The following is a 16,712-nucleotide window of genomic DNA, read 5'->3' on the forward strand; positions in this document are numbered from 1 at the left end:
GTGTGTGTTGAAGTCAAAGTCGCTGGCCCGTTAAACAGCGTTAGGCTGCAATCATTCCTCTGGCTGCGCTGCGCATCCGCGCGACGCACGACGCACGGCGGGCTGACGGGGTCGTCTGGGGCGGCGGGGCACGGCGCGGCGCGGCGCCTGCAGGTGGCGGTGGCCGTGCAGGTCCTCCACTGTAGGTTCAGAACAGCCGCCGGCGACGAACTTACGCCGCCCGGGCGACGCGGCGACGCCGGCGCCCGTCTGGTTGCCTAACTGCGGGGGGCGTCTAGCACGTCTAGCGCCACCCTCGCAGCGGGCGGCACGGCGTGCACGTCAAGCCCCCCCCCCCTCCCACCATTCCGGGAAAAGAAGATTGAATGGGTGGGGCTGCCTGATGAAGACGAGGACGGTCCGCTAGCGAATAACGACGACTGCACCGGAACTTTCCAAAAGTCCCCTCTGTTCGCACCGGGCGGTAGTTGAACCCGTGCCCGGGCACCGCGCACCGGCAGGACCAGGAGGCCGTCCAATCTCGCAAGTGGCCACTTTGGCGGCATCGCTCTGGCCTCGCTCTGGCCTCGCTCTGGCCCCCGAGGCGTCCTTGGGCCTTGCGAAAACGGGCCCCAAATGACCCCGGAATGGGTCAGCAGTCAGACCAAGGCCGCGCCCTGCTGGGCCGCGTGCGCGCCGTGTGCCAACCAGCGGGTGGACAGCGGTCCTTTTTCTGTTTCTCGCGGCGAAGCCTCCGCGAAGGCCGCGCGCCTGGACGCAGGCCGAGTCAGGCACCCCGGCGTCGGGCAGCGTCCACACTGCAAGCGGAGCAACGACGCCAACCCCAAAGCGACGCGTTACGTCGCCGTTACACTGTTACGGCCAACGCGTAGTTACATAGTCGCGTCGTAACTGTTGTTGATGCAGCGCGTAACGAGGTATAACGCCCCGTTAAAAGCATCGTCAACACACCCCGCCCTCGCCGCGCCCTCGCCGCGCCCTCGCCGTCCTCGGCGCACGCACCCCGCTCTGTTGGTTTACGCCTCGCGGTGGGCGATGTCACTGCGTTGTCACTGCGTTGCCGCGTCGTTGTCACGGACGCGATCCTTATCCGTTTCGGCCGTAATGATGTTCCGGGCGACGCCATGGCGACGCGGTGCCGCGGGAGTCGTTGCGCGCGGTGTACTACAGGGCCTTGGGCGCGGCCCGCCGCCCTCGGCCGCCACCCCCAGCCGCCCCCAGCCGCTCCCAGCCGCCCCCGGCCCGCCCCCGGCCCTCCCCCGGCCAATGCCCCCTCCCGGTTCACTTGTACGTATTCGTGGGGTACTGCGGCTCACGGGCAGCACGGCAGCATGCAGGAGGGCGCGCCGGCTTTGCGCGGCGTCGGTGCTGGATGGGACAAACGCCTGTGTCTCCCCGCGAGTGCGGGAGAGGCTAGACACTGCGCGCAATCTGCCTGCGGGGGAGCGTATAGGTGTCGGTTGACCGGGGTGCTGGCGGGCCAGGGCGGGCCAGGGCGGGCCAGGGCGGGCCACTCAGCACTCCGGCCGGGCCGGGCGGGGAAGCGCGGCGTCTGGCAAAGCAATTGCCCTACTTCGCCGACTTGGCCGCCCGGGGCCAACGCCGCCAACGGGGCCGCGCGCCATGCACCGCCACCCTCCGCCGGGGAGGTCGGGGAGGTCGGGGAGGTCCTCGTGGACAAGCGCGTCGCGACGTGGCACGGCACGCCTCGCCACGCCACGCCAGACCGCGCCCAACTTGCACTTGTCCGGAGTGGGTGCGGCCGGTGCGACCATGGCTGCGCCCTGCGCCCTGCGCCCGCCCTGCGGCCTGCCCTAACTAGTGAAAGACACGAAGCCGAAGCCGCCGACGCGGCGAGACTCCCACCGGCTGGGCGGCCAAGGCGCGCCTGGCCTGCTCCGCGCTCCACCACCACCGTAAATAAACACACTGCTATTCCCAGCCTGCCGGCTTGCTGATAAATAAATGACGGCCCCTATCTGTCTCTCTCGCACTCACGCGGTGAGCGCCGCGTCCCGTCGGGGTGCGAGGGAGACAGAGCGGCGATGTGTTCGGAATCGCCAGCCGGGCTGCATCCTATGCCAAGCGGCCCGAACTCTAGGTTTCCCCGAGGGTTTCCCGCAAAGGCGGAGGTTGCCGTCGACGGCTTTCGCGGAGGCCGGCGGTGGCGGTCGTCGCCGCGCTTGTCCTGTGTCAGGGCGCCAGGGCGCCGCCGACGAGGCCAGGGCGGGCGCGATGCGCTCACAACACCGCAGCGGCGCAGCCTCCCTTCCCGTGGAATGCATAATGCAAGGACTAACGCCCTCCGCGCCACGCCGCGCCACGCCGCGCCACGCCGCGCCACGCCCCCTCACGCTCACGCCCTGCTCCGCGTGCTTGTTGCAGCCTCCAGAGCCACATCCCCGTCGGCATGGACCGCGGCCGCGTGCGCCGCGAGCTCCACGACGCCCTCAACGTCTGGGCCAGCGTCTCCAACCTCACCTTCAGGGAGCAGCGCGCTGACGCCGAGATAGAGGTGTCCTTCAAGCGGTGAGTGCCCAAGCCTCGCCCTTGTTGTTATTGTTGTTGTTGTTGCTGATGCTGTTGGGAAACGGAAACGGCGCCATGAAAAATGGATCAGCTCTAAATGGAAATGCGAGCCGGAATGTAGTGAGTACATGTTGTGTCTGGCCTGGCGAGCCTGGCGAGCCGTCGCCATGGCTTTGTTTTCTCCTCTCTCTCTCTCTCCCCCCCCCCTTTCCGCGGTTTGGACGACGTGCCGAACTGCAAACATTTCGTTCCATATTCCTCGCGGAGGGCAACTACTTCCGCAAATGGCCCCAGCAGACTGATTCCGAGAGTCGTTTTCGTCGCTCTGTCTCTCTCGCACTCGCGGGGCGTACCCTCAAGGTGCGAGAGAGACAGAGCGACGAAAACGACTCTCGGAATGAGTCTGCTGCTTCTTCTGACGGGCCACGGCGACGGGGGCGTCATTCGGCTAATCAAAACCCAATTACGAGGTGGCCGTCGACGCCCCGCGCCGCGCCGCGCTCCGGGCGGCACTCCACGCCGGAAATAGACGCGCTGCCGGATATGGCCGCCGGACTGCTACGCCCCCAGTGCCTGCCAGTGCCCCTGGCCGCCTCGGCCCGCCTCGGGCCGAGGGCCTCGGGGTGGCGCCGGCCGCTGCATCCTCTCGCTCTGTCTCTCTCGCACTCACGGGGCGCGCCGTCTCGGTGCGAGAGAGACAGCCGCCGTGACTGTCCGGCCGGCAGCAGGAAGGCGGCGGGGACGCGACGCGCTGTTTTGCCACCGCGATTCTTGTTTTCTCAAGTCGCGCCGTCTCGCTCTGTCTGCCCGCAGCCTGGCCCACAACGACGGCTTCGACTTCGACGGGCGCGGCAACATCCTGGCGCACGCCTTCTTCCCCGGCGACGGCGTGGGCATCAACGGCGACGTGCACTTCGACGAGGACGAGCAGTGGTTCATGCTGGACGACGGCCCTGGCGCGGACGGCGGTGGGTTTCTCGTTCGTCTGGGGGCTTGCCTTGCCGCCTGCTTGGCCCGGACAATGCGGCCGGGGCGGGGCGGCCAGCGGAGCGAAATATTCCGGCGGATCCGTGTCGAGAGGGTTGCCCGTCCACCGCGTTGGCGAAGCCACGAAGCCCCCGAGACCGAGTTTTCTGTCTCCTCCGCGAAGCCTTCTGTACTTTGGCAACACTGGACGCCGTCGCGGTGGTGGCGTCCGGGTTACACTAGAGGAAGGGGAGGAAATCTTTAACCGAGTGGACGATTCAATGGTGCGATTCCAAGCGCGTCACGGCGGAGCGACGCGACGCTTTGTTTCGCCGGCCGCTGTAGGAGGCGAGCTGTACCCGTCGGCGCAGAGTACCCCCGGGTACCCCCGGGTACACAACGCCTAGGGCCATAGTACCCTGGGCGCCTAGGCGCAATGCATCCCCCCCGCCCCCCCGGATACAAAAATCGAGAAAAAAAGAAGAAAAAAGGGGGGCCCTTCTCCCACCTCCGCACACAGGTCGGAGGGCCGCCTGCAACTTCGGTGGATCGGGGGAACCGGTGCTTTACAGGCGGCGACCCCAGGGGTTCTCGTCTGTATATGGGCCGGGCTTGAAGGGCGGGTTTGACAGTCTCTCTCTGCCTTGAGAGCCTTTGCTTTTCGCGGGGTGGTCTGTACCAATGTACACCCGCTGTCCGGCGCTCTCTACCAAACATACAGCTTGTTTAAGGGCCAGCTTCAAAGGACTTATCATCTCCTCCCGACGAATCAGGAGGACCCACCCGCGACCAATTACGGGTGGCTGGATTGACGGATCAAATACTCCGTCGCTCCAGTGCCGAGGCCAACCCGCCGAAGCGCAGTTGCTTTTTAGACACCCCAGCGGAGTGGCCAGGTGAATGTGACTCTGACCACTACGCTATCAAGCTTGTACGTCTGGCGTCGTGTTGGACGACGGGTTTGAGTTGCAGTGGAAGGAAGCCAGTCGAAAAATGTAATGAAATGATGGGAGTCGATCCCAGGACCCTACTGCCGGGACCGCACGACTTTTGCCGCTCGCCCACCACGGCCCATGACGAAGGGAGCGGCGTGAGGCGGGCTCTTGACGCGACAGGAATGGACCGACCCGGTCAAAATTTCACAAGAAGTTTGGGGAGTCGAACCGCCGACCTCAGCACGGAGAATCGACGCCTCTACTCCCTAGACCACCACGGCACATGCAGTTCGTAGGCTGAAGTCACGGTTTTCAACCACACTGGGCGAGGCAGTAAAATTATGTTAATGTTTGTTAGGAATCGAACCCCCGACGTGTGGGACTGTTCTACACGGCTCCGCTCTGATGGCCTCGAACCGTTCCACAAAAGAAAGGAAATAAAAAAATAAAATTTGAACCGCACTGTGCGAAACTGTCGACTTCAAATTTGCACAGTGCGGTCAATTGCACGGCCCGAGTTCATATTCCTTTCCTTTTCGGACGGTTCGAGGCCTCAAACTGGACTTTAGACTCCACGTGCGGTCATTCCTGCAAACTACTAATCCTCCCTTGGTAAGCCGTGGTAGCCTACGAACTGTGTGCCGTCCGGCAGTAGGGTCAGGTCGATTCTCCGTGTGAGTCGGTTCGACTCCCACTTCCTGCAACTCAAACCCCTCGTCCAACACGACGCCAGCGTCAAGCTTGCAGCCTAGCGCTCAGAGTCACATGCCTGGCCACTCCGCTGGGGGCAAAAAACACTGCGCTTCGGCGGGGCCTCGGCATCGGGGCGACGATGTATTATTTTTCAATCCGCCTCCCTAATGAGCCGGTCGGGCCACCGACGTCGGAGGAGATGATAATCCTTTAAATGGTCAGAACAACCTGACATTCCGTAGAGAGCGCCGGACAGCGAGTGTACATTGGTCAGACCACCCGGCAAAGCAAAGGCCCCACGGAGAGATTGACCGTCAAACCCGCCCTTAGGCCCGGGCGTATACAGACGAGATCCCGGGGGGTATAAGCCTGTTTAAAAACCGGCCCATCAACCGAAGTTGCAGCGGCCCCGCCTGTAGCGGGTGTTGGAGAAGGGCCCCCCTTTTTTCTTACTCTCAAGGCAGGAGGGATGCAATCCGCCTAAGCGCCCATGGTACAGGACACCGGGGTTGCCGGGGGGTACACCGGGTCCCGATCCCGAAGTTGAGGCGGCTTCCACCTACGCCGAACCGGCGCACAGAGGGCCAGAAGACCGGTGGAGCTTCCAATTCTAGACGTTGTGAGGCAGAGATGCATTACAGGCCTCAAACGAACTATGGCCCAGCAATGGTACCCGGGAGGTCCTTGGGGGGGGGGACGTTTGGGTCAGTCCATTCTGACCCGGAGCCAAACGCGTCCGAGTTGTGGCCGCCCCACGGTCTCTGGCACACAGTGCGGCGCGCGCCAGCACTCCCTCCGGAAACGCCAGAGAATTCAGGAGTGCGCGAGCCGCGAGCACCCCACGATTCCTCGTTCGGAGAGCAATCCATTGGTGGGGTGACACGTTTGGGTCGAGTCCCATTTAGTGACTTGGAGCTCCAAACGCGTCCTGAGTTTTGGCCGCCTCCACGGGTCCTCTGGCCCACCACAGTGCGGCGCGCGCCACGCACTCCCTCCGGAAACAACGCCAGAGAAGTTCTGGAGTGCGCGAGCCGCGAGCACGCCGCACCGCCGGGCAGGACGTCATGTCGATGGGGCTTACGCAAATATTCGGCCATCCCTTGCTCTCTCTCTCTCTCTGCAACTCGCGGAAAAGTGGAGACTGGAGACTCGTCGCGGCGCGGCGCGTTGCAGCGCAGGCAAGGCGCGCAAATCGGATTTGGCTTCCTCCCTCTCCCTCCCTCTCGCCGGCGTGTCGCGCCTTCTCCTCATGTTTCATAACTCGGCCCGTGTCGGCCTGTCGGCGAGAAACGCTTTGCAAACCGGCGGGGAAGGGTCTGGCGGGAAACACGCGCCGATTCAAATAACGGAATTACCCCCCGTGTCGTTGTCGTTGTTGGATGGAAATGCGACACGGACACCCCGGGGCGGGGCTTCCGCGGGACGAGGCCGGCGAGTGGATTGCTTGGATAGCCTACCGCCAGTGTCGACCACAATTCAAATTCCGCCGGAAAACAGCACCGCGCATCCGGGGGGGGGATTAGAGGCACGTGAATAAAAAGCGCAGTTCCACCGTGTCGGTGTCGCGGTCTCTTGCGGCCTGGCGCCTGCGAGGTAGGCCAACACCCGCCCCGCCAGGCACCGCTGTGGAGACGGTGGCCTACCTCGCCCCTGTGAAGACGAGGGGCGGGGTGGGCCACCGTCTCCACAGCGGTGTGTCGCTGGTTGGATGGGTGGCCTACCTCGCAGGCGCCAAACCCTCACCCTCGCGATGAAACAGCTTCCCCACAACACGCTTTGGGATGCCGAGGTCGAGGACGAGGACGCACACTGATAGACTCTCTGGTTGCAGGCATCAGCCTGTTCGCGGTGGCGGCGCACGAGTTCGGCCACTCGCTGGGGCTGTCCCACTCGTCCGTGCCGGGCGCCCTCATGACGCCGCACTACCAGGAGCTGCCGCGCGACTTCCAGCTGCCCGAGGACGACATGCACGGCATCATGCAGATCTACGGCACCAAGGGCCGCCTGTGGGACCGCATCAAGCCGTACACCCCGGACCCGGACGCGGGGGGCTCGCCCCGGGACAGGGAGCCCGGCGGGGGCTGGCCCGGCGTGCCCGGCGTGCCCGGCAGGCCCGCCCCCGCGCCGCCGCGCATCGCCCCCACCACCGCGCAGCCGCCGCACTCGCCGGGCAGGAAGCGGCCGGACAAGCCCGACAAGCCCGACACCTGCAACACGGCCTACGACACGGTGGCCGTCATCCGCAGGGAGGTCTTCATCTTCAAGGACCAGGTGAGTCTCCCAGTGGGCCCCGAGCGACCGCAACTTTATCTTTTAATTTTCTCTCAACAAACTGTCCCTTGACTAATTAACTTTTTGTGCATGATGGCCAGTATCTCTGGCGCATCGGGGACAGGGGCCTGGAGCAGGGCTACCCCGCCGAGATCAAGCGGCTGTGGGGCGGCTTGCCGCAGAACTTCACCCGCGTCGATGCGGTGTACGAGAGGAGCGACAGGAAGATAGTGTTCTTTATTGGTAAGATTCTGCTCTATTCTGAAATATGTTTTGTTCTCACATTTCAGACTTTTTAATTAAAAAATATTTGTGGCTTTGTTGCAGGCAAGGAGTATTATGTCTATGCCGCAGACAAACTTGTGCCAGGGTTCCCCAAACCTCTGACCGACTTGGGGCTTCCCTCGACTCTGACCCACATAGATGACGCCATGGTTTGGGGTTACAATGGCAGAACATATCTATTCTCTGGGAGTATGTACTGGAGGCTAGATGAGGAAATAGGGAAAATCGAGTTGGACTACCCTCGAGACATGGCTATGTGGCGTGGAGTTGGATACAACATTGATGCAGTCGCTCAACTCAATGGTGAGATTCATCATGACAAATTTCAATGGTAAAATACAGTCACTTTTGGTATACAGTCACTCTTATAATTTTTTGAATTATTTCCCACAGGAACAACATACTTTTTCAAAGGCAAGGGGTATTGGAGATTCAATGATATGAATATGAGGGTGGAGCATCGTCTCCCCAAACCATCCGCACCGTTCTGGATGGGATGTCCGGAGCCAAAAGGGGGATGGTTTGATTGGGAGGAAAATTCTATTGACATCTACAACGATATTGAAAGTAGCTTTTCTAGCCAATTCTTTGATTATGCTGACGACGATGATGATGATGATTCTGCTGCACCTCAAATTACTTCTACCATGACTGTGTTGTGTCTTTGTCTCTCTTTTTCTTCATACCTCTCACTATAGCTCAATAATGTGCAATTTTAATGTTGTGAATGCCTGTTTTCATGGCAAACCATTTAAGTTAGTGCACAGCACTAATATGCACTAGGCTGTACACAAATTATTTATTACTTTCATCGATTATTTAGATATGATTTCTTTGTCGAAACTTCCTCAGTTGATGTATGTATTTATTTCAGAGTGTATGAGACTCCTAACAAAGTATATCCTATGTCCTTGAGTCCTGTCTGATTTGTTAGGCCCACTGCCACTTTAGTTTTGTACTGTCCTACAAGCTTCTCTTTTTTCCTGACCAATGATGGTTAGTTATTAAGAATATCCTATCTTAAGTATAGATGAAATATGCCGACCCAGAAGTGGGCAACCCTAGTCATAATTATATATTTTTACCTTTAACTTTACTCATCCATTACTGGATCCAAAGCAAAAAGATATTATTTTGAATGAAAGTTTTTATCTTGAATATATTTTGTCTGCATGTTTCATGAATGAGTGTCCATACTTGAAGTGATCAAAGATAATAAGAAGTCTTTCAATTCACCGTCACAAGTGAATTTATCCAAAGATGAGATGACTATGAATGAAAATGTTGGCTAGTTTATGTCTTTTTGTTCTGTTCTTTGCAAATAATGAGTAGTTGAGGGGTGGAAAGAGTAACATTTTCCCTCTGGTTTGAACTAGTATGATCTGCAAAAGTAAAATTTTCATTGTTTTGTGATAATTGAGGGAAGGATAGATGGTAGGTTGTGAGAGTTTTTCTCCATTGTTACTTTCATCACCAAATTAATGGATGTGAGGCACTCCGGAAATTCCTTGAGTTCTATTGTATATATTTTTGAAACAACTACTTATTTTCAGGAGAGCTCTTATGATGATCTGTGATTTGTAGGTATATTTGCCACTCAACATGATATGATTTATTTGGAGTGACTTGCTTCTGGAACATGCATTTATCTACTCTCGTGTACTCTTTTTGTAATTTTTTGATATTTTGGTTTTATAAATGTGATATTGAACCTTAAGTCCATCTTTGTAAAAGTCTCAGTGCCTTGGATGATTAAACTTTTATAAAAGAAATTTCTACGTTTTGGTTTGATACTTTTATTTCAAATTTTTTTACATGTGCATTATTTTATACCAAAAAAATTGCTAGTACTTTCGAGCACATATCTCTAAAGTAAGTACAAAAACAAAAATTTAGCAAAGTTGCAGTATCACAATAGCTCAGTGCAAATGGAGCTTAAACAATTGCAGCTCAAAACTAAAGCTTCAAACATTGAAACAAAACCTTAATTTTCTACTTATAGCTAAATACACAATAAATACAAATATGATAGATGTACAAATGAGGGAAGAGAGCATGACAAAGATGAAAAAATCTTATTACAAGATAACATGAATGGGTTCAAACCCCCATTATTGGTGTTGGCTTAGCAATGACATGAGACGATTCCTCAGACATTTTTCTTAAACAATGACAAAATTACTATTCAAAATCTAGAAACTTGCTAAATGAATTGTCTTCAAATCCATCTCCAGAAGGAATCCCTTTGTCCCCTTTCGTAGTCTGAAAAGGGAAAATTCAAGACAAAATGAAAAGTTATCTTCAATAGGAAATACAGTAATTCAATGGGAAAGAAACAGTATAAATTAGATACCTCTCTATACTTTTGCAGGTACAGTTTCAATGGTTCAACATAGTTATCAAACCCTAGTGTTGTCATGGCATACAGAATATCTTCACCATTAATAGTTTTACGTTTCTCCATATGACAACGATCACTTGCCTCAGAAGTGATAAAACTTATGAATTCAGATACACACTCCTGGACACACTCCCTGGCATCTTTTGCTATCTAAAATACAGAAAAATATATAAAACATTTTTTTAAAACTCAGGATGGAACCGGTTTACTGTGATTGTGACATTACCTTTACCTTGCCAGACTCAGGTATAGCTTTTTTCATAATTTTGGCAACATTGGCTATAGGTAGAAATCTGTCTTGCTCTCGCAATGGCAAACCGTTTTTGTCATCTTCATGGTTGGAGTCATCTGTATTTTCACCAGTCATCACAGCATCTGGGTCATCATCTTAAACCAAACGACAAACAAAGTTTCATTAAGAGAAACAATAAGATTAAGCCTTCCCGATAAAAATCAGAGTCCCTTACCATCCAAATCCTCCGCCTGTACTAAGTAATGACCATCACCACTGAGAAACCCAGCCCCTAGATCGTCTCCACTTTCACTGTTTTCCATTTTACTGTAGAACAAAACCAAAAATGTGGTATTAAAAAGAATTCAATGAGGTAGTCTACCGAACAAAGTATTCGTATAAGTGAATAGGGGAGGGGTATGCAAATCGCAGATATTCGATACGGCAAACTAAATCATGTGAAGTAAACCGAAAAGGTACACTAGAAATTAATGTATGAAATACGAAAGAGGTAACAAATTGGCAGGAATAAGAATTGCATCATGCGGTTGAAGCATCTTATAACCTCTACGAGACACAACATTGTCGAGGAACTATCTCAAGAGTGAAACTATTCAACAGTTTCTGCACTGAATAAATAGAATCAAAGACTCTTCAAATACCTTTCTGAAAGCTACTTCGGTTAACGCAAAAAAGCACCAGAAATTTGAAAACAGGTAAACAAAATAAGCTTGTTTACAGCCACGACGGAAGCGTTAAACCGCTTTCGATGTCTCGAACTCCCACTACCAACGTAACAAACCTCAACTGACAAATGAGCACCTGATCAATCTACAATTTGTTGGAATAAATCGAAAGTTAAATTTAAAAATATACGTAAAAGGTATCTTTTATTGGAGCGATGCTATCATGACCATTCAAAAAACAGTTTAAAATACTTTTTTTTTTTCAAGGTTTTCTCCGTTTGTATCAGTTTTTCATAGCAGACGAATAGCAATGTGTTTTCGGGTTGGTGTTTGGGTCGAGCAGACACCTTTAGCAGAAGACCACACAATGACAACCACAACAATCGCGACGTCAGTGGGGATGCAGCTGTTTTAAGCTTCGCGTGGCCATGAAGGCCGTGGAACTCAGCAGGACTGCTACCTGAGAGACGCAAATAGTTGAGTTGAACCTGCAGCCCGGTGTTTCGTGCGCGTTGAATTTGTTCGAGGCAACACCAGGCGACGCCTTGGTTAGTGCTCCATTCAAGGACGTTTCAATGGTCGCAGATTCTCACAGTGCAAGGTGTCAACTATGTCGAAAGCATCCAAAACCTGCCCAAGGCCTAGATCAGGTATCCCCAAGCTAAGGCCATCGATCAGTTCAGAGCAGAAGAGGCGGTCAGCTCCCCCTGACGGTTTTGTCAACAACTTGGACGCTGTTTTTCGACAACAAAATGATGATGACAAATACCTTACTAAAAGAGTCATTCTCCATGCAAGAAAGACTGGACAACTCAACTTGGCAGGGAAGGGACTTGCTACTGGTATGTTACATTATGTCTCTTGCTTGCAATAGGTTTTGTTACCTGACAAGTACTGATCGGTCTACCTTCTTTCCGTTAGTTCCTGCGCGAGTTTGGGCACTAGAAGAGGCAGAAGAAGAAATCAAAAGAATTGATCAAACATTTTTGAAGTCTGAACTAGATGAGCACACTGAAGACGAGGAAGCTGATGTCCGATGGTGGGAGAAAAAGGCTCTTGCTCTGTTAGATCTCAGCTGCAACCATATTGCCATTATACCAGCTGATATTAAAAAGTTAGAGTTTCTGACAACTCTTGATGTAAGTTTGGTTCCTCTGTACTTGGCCTCTCTCCATGCTGATTTTTAACACCCACTCATTCACCCCTATATTAAATTTCAGCTTCATGATAATAACATTGGAGTTCTGCCTGAAGAAATTGGTAGTCTTGGCCGTCTCGAAAAACTGGACCTAAGCCACAATAAGCTTAAAAAACTGCCTAAAAGCTTCTATGACCTGGGAGAACTTAGAGTTCTCTCCCTTGCCCATAATAAAATTGATGAACTCTCAGAAGACTTGGGCAATCTCTATCGACTGGAATCTATTGTAAGTTTCCTTTTGCATCAAATCATTTTGACATTCCATCTTTTTATTAAATATTTATTTTCTCTGCAGGACATATCACACAATGAGCTGTCATCCATACCTCTCGGTATTGGATTTCTCACCGCTTTATTAAAACTAGATGCATCCCACAATCATTTGACAGAGGTACCACCAGAACTGTCCGGCCTTATGGGTAAGATTCATAAAATAATTATTTTTCTGATTTTCTCTGATAAGACCTTTAACAAATTAAATTTACTGCGTGAAAATTTTAATAGGACTTACCCAGCTGATATTAAGCCACAATGAGCTTGGTAGTGTGCCTCCTCTCGGTGAACTGCGTAAACTCCAGCTTCTTCATTTGCAAGACAACCGCTTGGAAACAATGCCTGATGTGGCGACATGTTCATGTCTTCGTGAGTTAAGCCTCTCAGCCAATCAAATCAGTGTAAATATTTTCCCTTTGCTCCATTTCATACACTGAAAGCGTGCTATGTCACCTTTGAATTTTATTATGTTTTGACTTTTTCCGCAGGAGATCTATGGGGAAATGCTTCATCACTTGGGCCACTTGCGAGTCCTCAATTTGCGAGAAAATAAGATCGAACTAATTCCAGAGGAAATGACTCACATGCAAGGACTGGTGCGATTAGACTTGGCCAACAACAACATAGAAGAGTAAGCGCCTACCATACATTGACACTGCCGTCATAAACGCAACAAATTTTATCTCCTTTTATCATTTTGTTTTCTCTTTGACAGCGTGCCGTCGTGCATCGGTTTCTTGCCCCAGCTCCAGATTCTGGCTCTGGAAGGCAACCCCCTGAAAAAGATCCGGCAAGACATGCTGCACTGCGGGTCGGCGCGACTGCTTCGCATGCTGCGCGGCCAGTCCGACCCGAACCAGCAGTCGCCTCGCGCCAAGGTCAACCTGCCTCGCCAGGAGAAGTCTGCCCTGCCGGACAAGTGCGTGGGGCTTGGCGGGAAGCTCTTGGTTGCCTTGGAGACTATGACGGAATTCACGAGAAATGTTGTTTTGTTGTGGCCAGGTATCGCATGAGAGGGAGCCGAGCCTTGAGTCTGGGCATGCAGGGGCTGAAGGAGGTCCCGGAGGCCCTGTTCGACGACGCCGCGGAGGCCGAGGTGGAGTCGGTGGACCTGTGCAAGAACCTGCTGACGGCTGTGCCCCCGAAGTAAGGCAGTCCGCAACGCAGCAACGCAGCCGTGGCACGGCGGGGCCGCCGGTTGCCTACCCGCCGGGCTGCAGGCTCCCTTGCTCAGCGCTCACCGTGTTTCTCTCTCTGCCGTTGCAGGCTGACCGTGCTGGCCGGCACGCTGACGGAGCTGAACCTGAGCGACAACCGCCTGGCCGCCATCCCGGACGGCGTGCTGGGCGCGTGCAAGAAGCTGCACTACATCGATCTGCAGCAGAACGCGCTGTCCGCCCTGCCCGCCGACCTGGCGGACCTGACGCACCTGCGCGAGATCAACATCGCCTACAACAAGTACGTGTTGCTGGTGGTGGCGCCACGGCGGTGCAGAGAGTTACCGAGACGCTGACGTTGTGACCCTGCCGCAGGTTCACCGAGCTGCCCAAGGTGCTGGAGGGCATGCCGGGGCTGGAGATCGTGAACGCGCGCGACAACAAGGTGACCGTGGTGGACGCGCTGCTGCTGGCGACGCTGCCGCGGCTGGCCGTGCTGGACCTGACCAACAACGACATCAACCAGGTGCCGCCCGAGCTGGGGCTGCTGTCGGGGCTGCGCGCGCTCAGCCTGGAGGGGAACACGTTCCGCATCCCGCGCCACGAGGTGCTGGCCAAGGGCACGGCCTGCGTGCTCGGCTACCTCCGCGACCGCATCCCCGCCGAGGAGCTGGCCGCGCTCAGGGCCAGGCTGGCCGCCGCCGCGGGCACGGCCTCGGGGACGGCGCCGGGCATGCTCGTCGACCCGCCGCGCCAGAACAGCTACACGTCGCACATCGTGTTCTAGCGACGCCGTCGAGGTGCGTCCACTTTAATTTGGACCCGAAAACGCGCGAGACGTTTGCCTGGTGACCGCGAGGCCCGCGACGTCAGGTCGAGGGCCTCGCAGCCACGAGCTCACAGACAGCCTTAAAGAAGGCGCCTTCCAAGCGGCGGAGTTGCTATAAGGTCACGCTGCAAACAAAAACAAAACAAAAAAGTTACTCGGGTCATGGGAGTTCAAGTCACATGAATAGTTCTGTTAATCACCCATGCTGATGCACTTCGTACCTGCTATACCTGCTCAGGAAATATGCTTTGCCTATTTTAGCTTGGAATCCCCGTAATCCACTCGTGTGGTGTGTCATGACTTTGTTTGAAATGTCAAAATACTGTACCTCTAGTCCTCTTTTTATGTATACACCATAACACTGGCCTCCAATACGGCTGAATGTGAATGTTTAAACTGCAAATGATTTTTATTTTGCACTGTATTCCAAAAGAAAATAAGCCGATATGTTGCTGTAGGAGTTTTTTTTGCGTTAGTTGTATGGTTTTCTTCAGCCGAACCGTACGAGAACCCAAATGATATTTTATTGAGCGCCGCAACCTGTTGACAACAATTTGTACCTGAATTTCGTTGCACTACAGATGCTAACCTGTCACCACGCGACAGAGAGACAACCTTTACGCGCAGCCCGTTCGACGTGAACGGTGTCTGTGTAGCTTTCCCTTTCTCGTTGAAAAGAAAAGTACTTCACAGAGTGTGGTCCAAAGAAATAAACGTGTAGTTCGCATTTGATGTGCAGCTGGTGCCAATAAGTATATAGCAAGTTTTTAAAAGAAAAAAACAAATTAGTAGATTTTTGAAAAGGAAAAAGACAGTTCCTCCCTACTCACGTACAAACCCAATAGGGATAGAATAGAGTCTATTTTCTTTTTCTGTTATCGCCGTGTTTAGAAATTCGTCTTGTATTTTTAAGGTCGACTTTTTACCATGTCGTATGGGTGCTGGTATAAAAAGATATTATTCTATTGTTTTTATTTTTTGTTTGTTTTTTACTCGTTTTTTTTTGTCTTGCTTTTTAGTTGTGATTATTTTAGTTACCAACGTTAGTACAAATATTATTTTGCTTCAATTTAGGCTTCTTATGTTTATTACTTTTATGTTTGCTTTAGTTTTTCCTTAGCTGTAAGGAAATGATGAAGGAGTGGTGCTATGATTCAGTATTCTAGAACACATTGGATGTTAATCGGAGTGATGATACTGTGATTGATGGAGCTGAAGGGAGATTGAATGAGCCCGTTTTGTGGACTGAGGTTCGTACCCGGCACTTTTTATGTTGTCAATTTTCACGTTTTATCGATATTCTTCTTGTGTCTTTCTCTGTGGAATTCCGCAACTTGCTTTTTAGTCATTATCTAGTACCGCGTTTTTCCTAGTCAAGAGCATATCTGCTAACGGTGTACCTCAACGTTTACATTTTAAGACCTACCTTTATGCATGCTTTACTAGTCTACTCCAGTACCTAGGGCACGGTTGTGGTTTTTTTGGGCTCTATTTCCCGGTAGGCTTATTTTACTGTGTTTTATTGTGGTGTGATGGAAACCTACTGTACCCATAGTTTTTTTCTAGTGTTTTTTAATCACTGTACCTGGAAAATGTCATCTTTGATTATGATTCTGTCGAATTATAGAAAAAGGACACTTCACCAAATGTGTTTCACTTTACATCCTGCAGGCCAGCAAGCTGCAGTGCCCGAAGTCCCCGCCGGGGTGTTGTCAAATTCCCGCAACGTGACATAACGCGACATGACACAATGTCGACCGAACAACGGCAAGGTGACTGCCCTGCCCGCGTCGCGGCCGTGGCGGCGTTGGAGGCATCCCCATGTTTTTTCATGAGTTCCTTGTTCCTCTCCTTGTCCCGGCCGGCGGGTCGGATGCGCCCCTTTTGGCCTTTTTCAGGCTGCAAGCTTGCAAGGCACTGGAAGGGACTGGAAGGGCGCATCGGAACGCAGCCGAGGCGAAGAAGGCGCGGCCGGGCGCAGCCAAGGGCGGGACGCGGCGCGACACGAACGCGCACGCGGCGGGAACAGAGACAAAAAGGAGCATGAGTGCGTGTGTCCTGCTCGAGGTCTTCGAGGCCCTGCCCGCCCTGTTCGTGCTCGAAAACACAGGCGTAATGAAATGCTGCACCGCGTTGAGTTGCATAAAGCGGTCCGCCACGCCCCCGCGGGGGCCCAGGCCCGGGCGGGGCACGGGGGCACGCGAGTTGTCAATTCGTCTGGAGGGAAAACCACCGTTCCGGCCCGCGAGGCGGGGCG

At 53.3% G+C, this 16,712-nt stretch overlaps 3 protein-coding genes across 4 annotated transcripts in view; 2 read left to right on the forward strand and 1 right to left on the reverse strand.

The window, feature by feature from the left end:
- Positions 1-9,451, forward strand: part of LOC117644716 (matrix metalloproteinase-2-like) — a 41,484-nt gene extending 32,033 nt beyond the window's left edge. Inside the window, exons 4-10 of the mRNA XM_034384330.1 lie at positions 2,386-2,529; positions 3,343-3,497; positions 6,955-7,214; positions 7,260-7,394; positions 7,496-7,637; positions 7,722-7,982; positions 8,073-9,451. Coding sequence (XP_034240221.1) covers positions 2,386-2,529; positions 3,343-3,497; positions 6,955-7,214; positions 7,260-7,394; positions 7,496-7,637; positions 7,722-7,982; positions 8,073-8,377 — 1,402 coding nt within the window. The 3' untranslated portion in view covers positions 8,378-9,451. The remainder of the gene's footprint in view (positions 1-2,385; positions 2,530-3,342; positions 3,498-6,954; positions 7,215-7,259; positions 7,395-7,495; positions 7,638-7,721; positions 7,983-8,072) is intronic.
- An 8-nt stretch (positions 9,452-9,459) lies between these two features.
- LOC117644519 (nuclear transcription factor Y subunit B-1) lies at positions 9,460-11,124 on the reverse strand. Of its 2 annotated transcripts, none has more exons than XM_034384054.1 (5): positions 10,975-11,124; positions 10,548-10,639; positions 10,313-10,467; positions 10,033-10,230; positions 9,460-9,941 (listed from the first exon to the last, which is right to left on the reverse strand). In XM_034384054.1, the coding sequence occupies exons 2-5, from the start codon at positions 10,633-10,635 to the stop codon at positions 9,861-9,863; spliced, it is 522 nt and encodes a 173-aa protein (XP_034239945.1). In that variant the 5' UTR covers positions 10,636-10,639; positions 10,975-11,124; the 3' UTR covers positions 9,460-9,860. The 2 variants fall into 2 exon arrangements, with proteins under 2 accessions (XP_034239945.1, XP_034239944.1); XM_034384053.1 differs by having other exon boundaries at positions 10,307-10,467.
- Positions 11,125-11,315: 191 nt separating this feature from the next.
- LOC117644518 (leucine-rich repeat-containing protein 40-like) lies at positions 11,316-16,097 on the forward strand. Its single transcript, XM_034384052.1, has 10 exons — positions 11,316-11,840; positions 11,920-12,137; positions 12,219-12,422; positions 12,492-12,615; positions 12,701-12,870; positions 12,958-13,100; positions 13,185-13,388; positions 13,472-13,615; positions 13,736-13,927; positions 14,002-16,097. The coding sequence occupies exons 1-10, from the start codon at positions 11,609-11,611 to the stop codon at positions 14,411-14,413; spliced, it is 2,043 nt and encodes a 680-aa protein (XP_034239943.1). The 5' UTR covers positions 11,316-11,608; the 3' UTR covers positions 14,414-16,097.
- The last annotated feature ends 615 nt before the right edge of the window (positions 16,098-16,712 follow it).

Source organism: Thrips palmi, unplaced genomic scaffold, assembly GCF_012932325.1.
Source record: "Thrips palmi isolate BJ-2018 unplaced genomic scaffold, TpBJ-2018v1 HiC_scaffold_18, whole genome shotgun sequence".
Taxonomy (NCBI): domain Eukaryota; kingdom Metazoa; phylum Arthropoda; class Insecta; order Thysanoptera; family Thripidae; genus Thrips; species Thrips palmi.

What these genes read in the sequence shown, in the direction of transcription:
- LOC117644519 (XM_034384053.1), bottom strand. Translation starts at nt 10,635, where the DNA reads ATGGAAAACAGTGAAAGTGGAGACGATCTAGGGGCTGGGTTTCTCAGT. An exon ending in CTGAGTCTGGCAAGGTAAAG is followed by an intron (nt 10,231 to 10,306) that starts GTAATGTCACAA and finishes TCTGTATTTTAG; the next exon opens with ATAGCAAAAGATGCCAGGGA. An exon ending in ACCTGCAAAAGTATAGAGAG is followed by an intron (nt 9,942 to 10,032) that starts GTATCTAATTTA and finishes TTCCCTTTTCAG; the next exon opens with ACTACGAAAGGGGACAAAGG.
- LOC117644518 (XM_034384052.1), top strand. Translation starts at nt 11,609, where the DNA reads ATGTCGAAAGCATCCAAAACCTGCCCAAGGCCTAGATCAGGTATCCCC. An exon ending in AGTTTCTGACAACTCTTGAT is followed by an intron (nt 12,138 to 12,218) that starts GTAAGTTTGGTT and finishes ATTAAATTTCAG; the next exon opens with CTTCATGATAATAACATTGG. An exon ending in AGAACTGTCCGGCCTTATGG is followed by an intron (nt 12,616 to 12,700) that starts GTAAGATTCATA and finishes AAATTTTAATAG; the next exon opens with GACTTACCCAGCTGATATTA.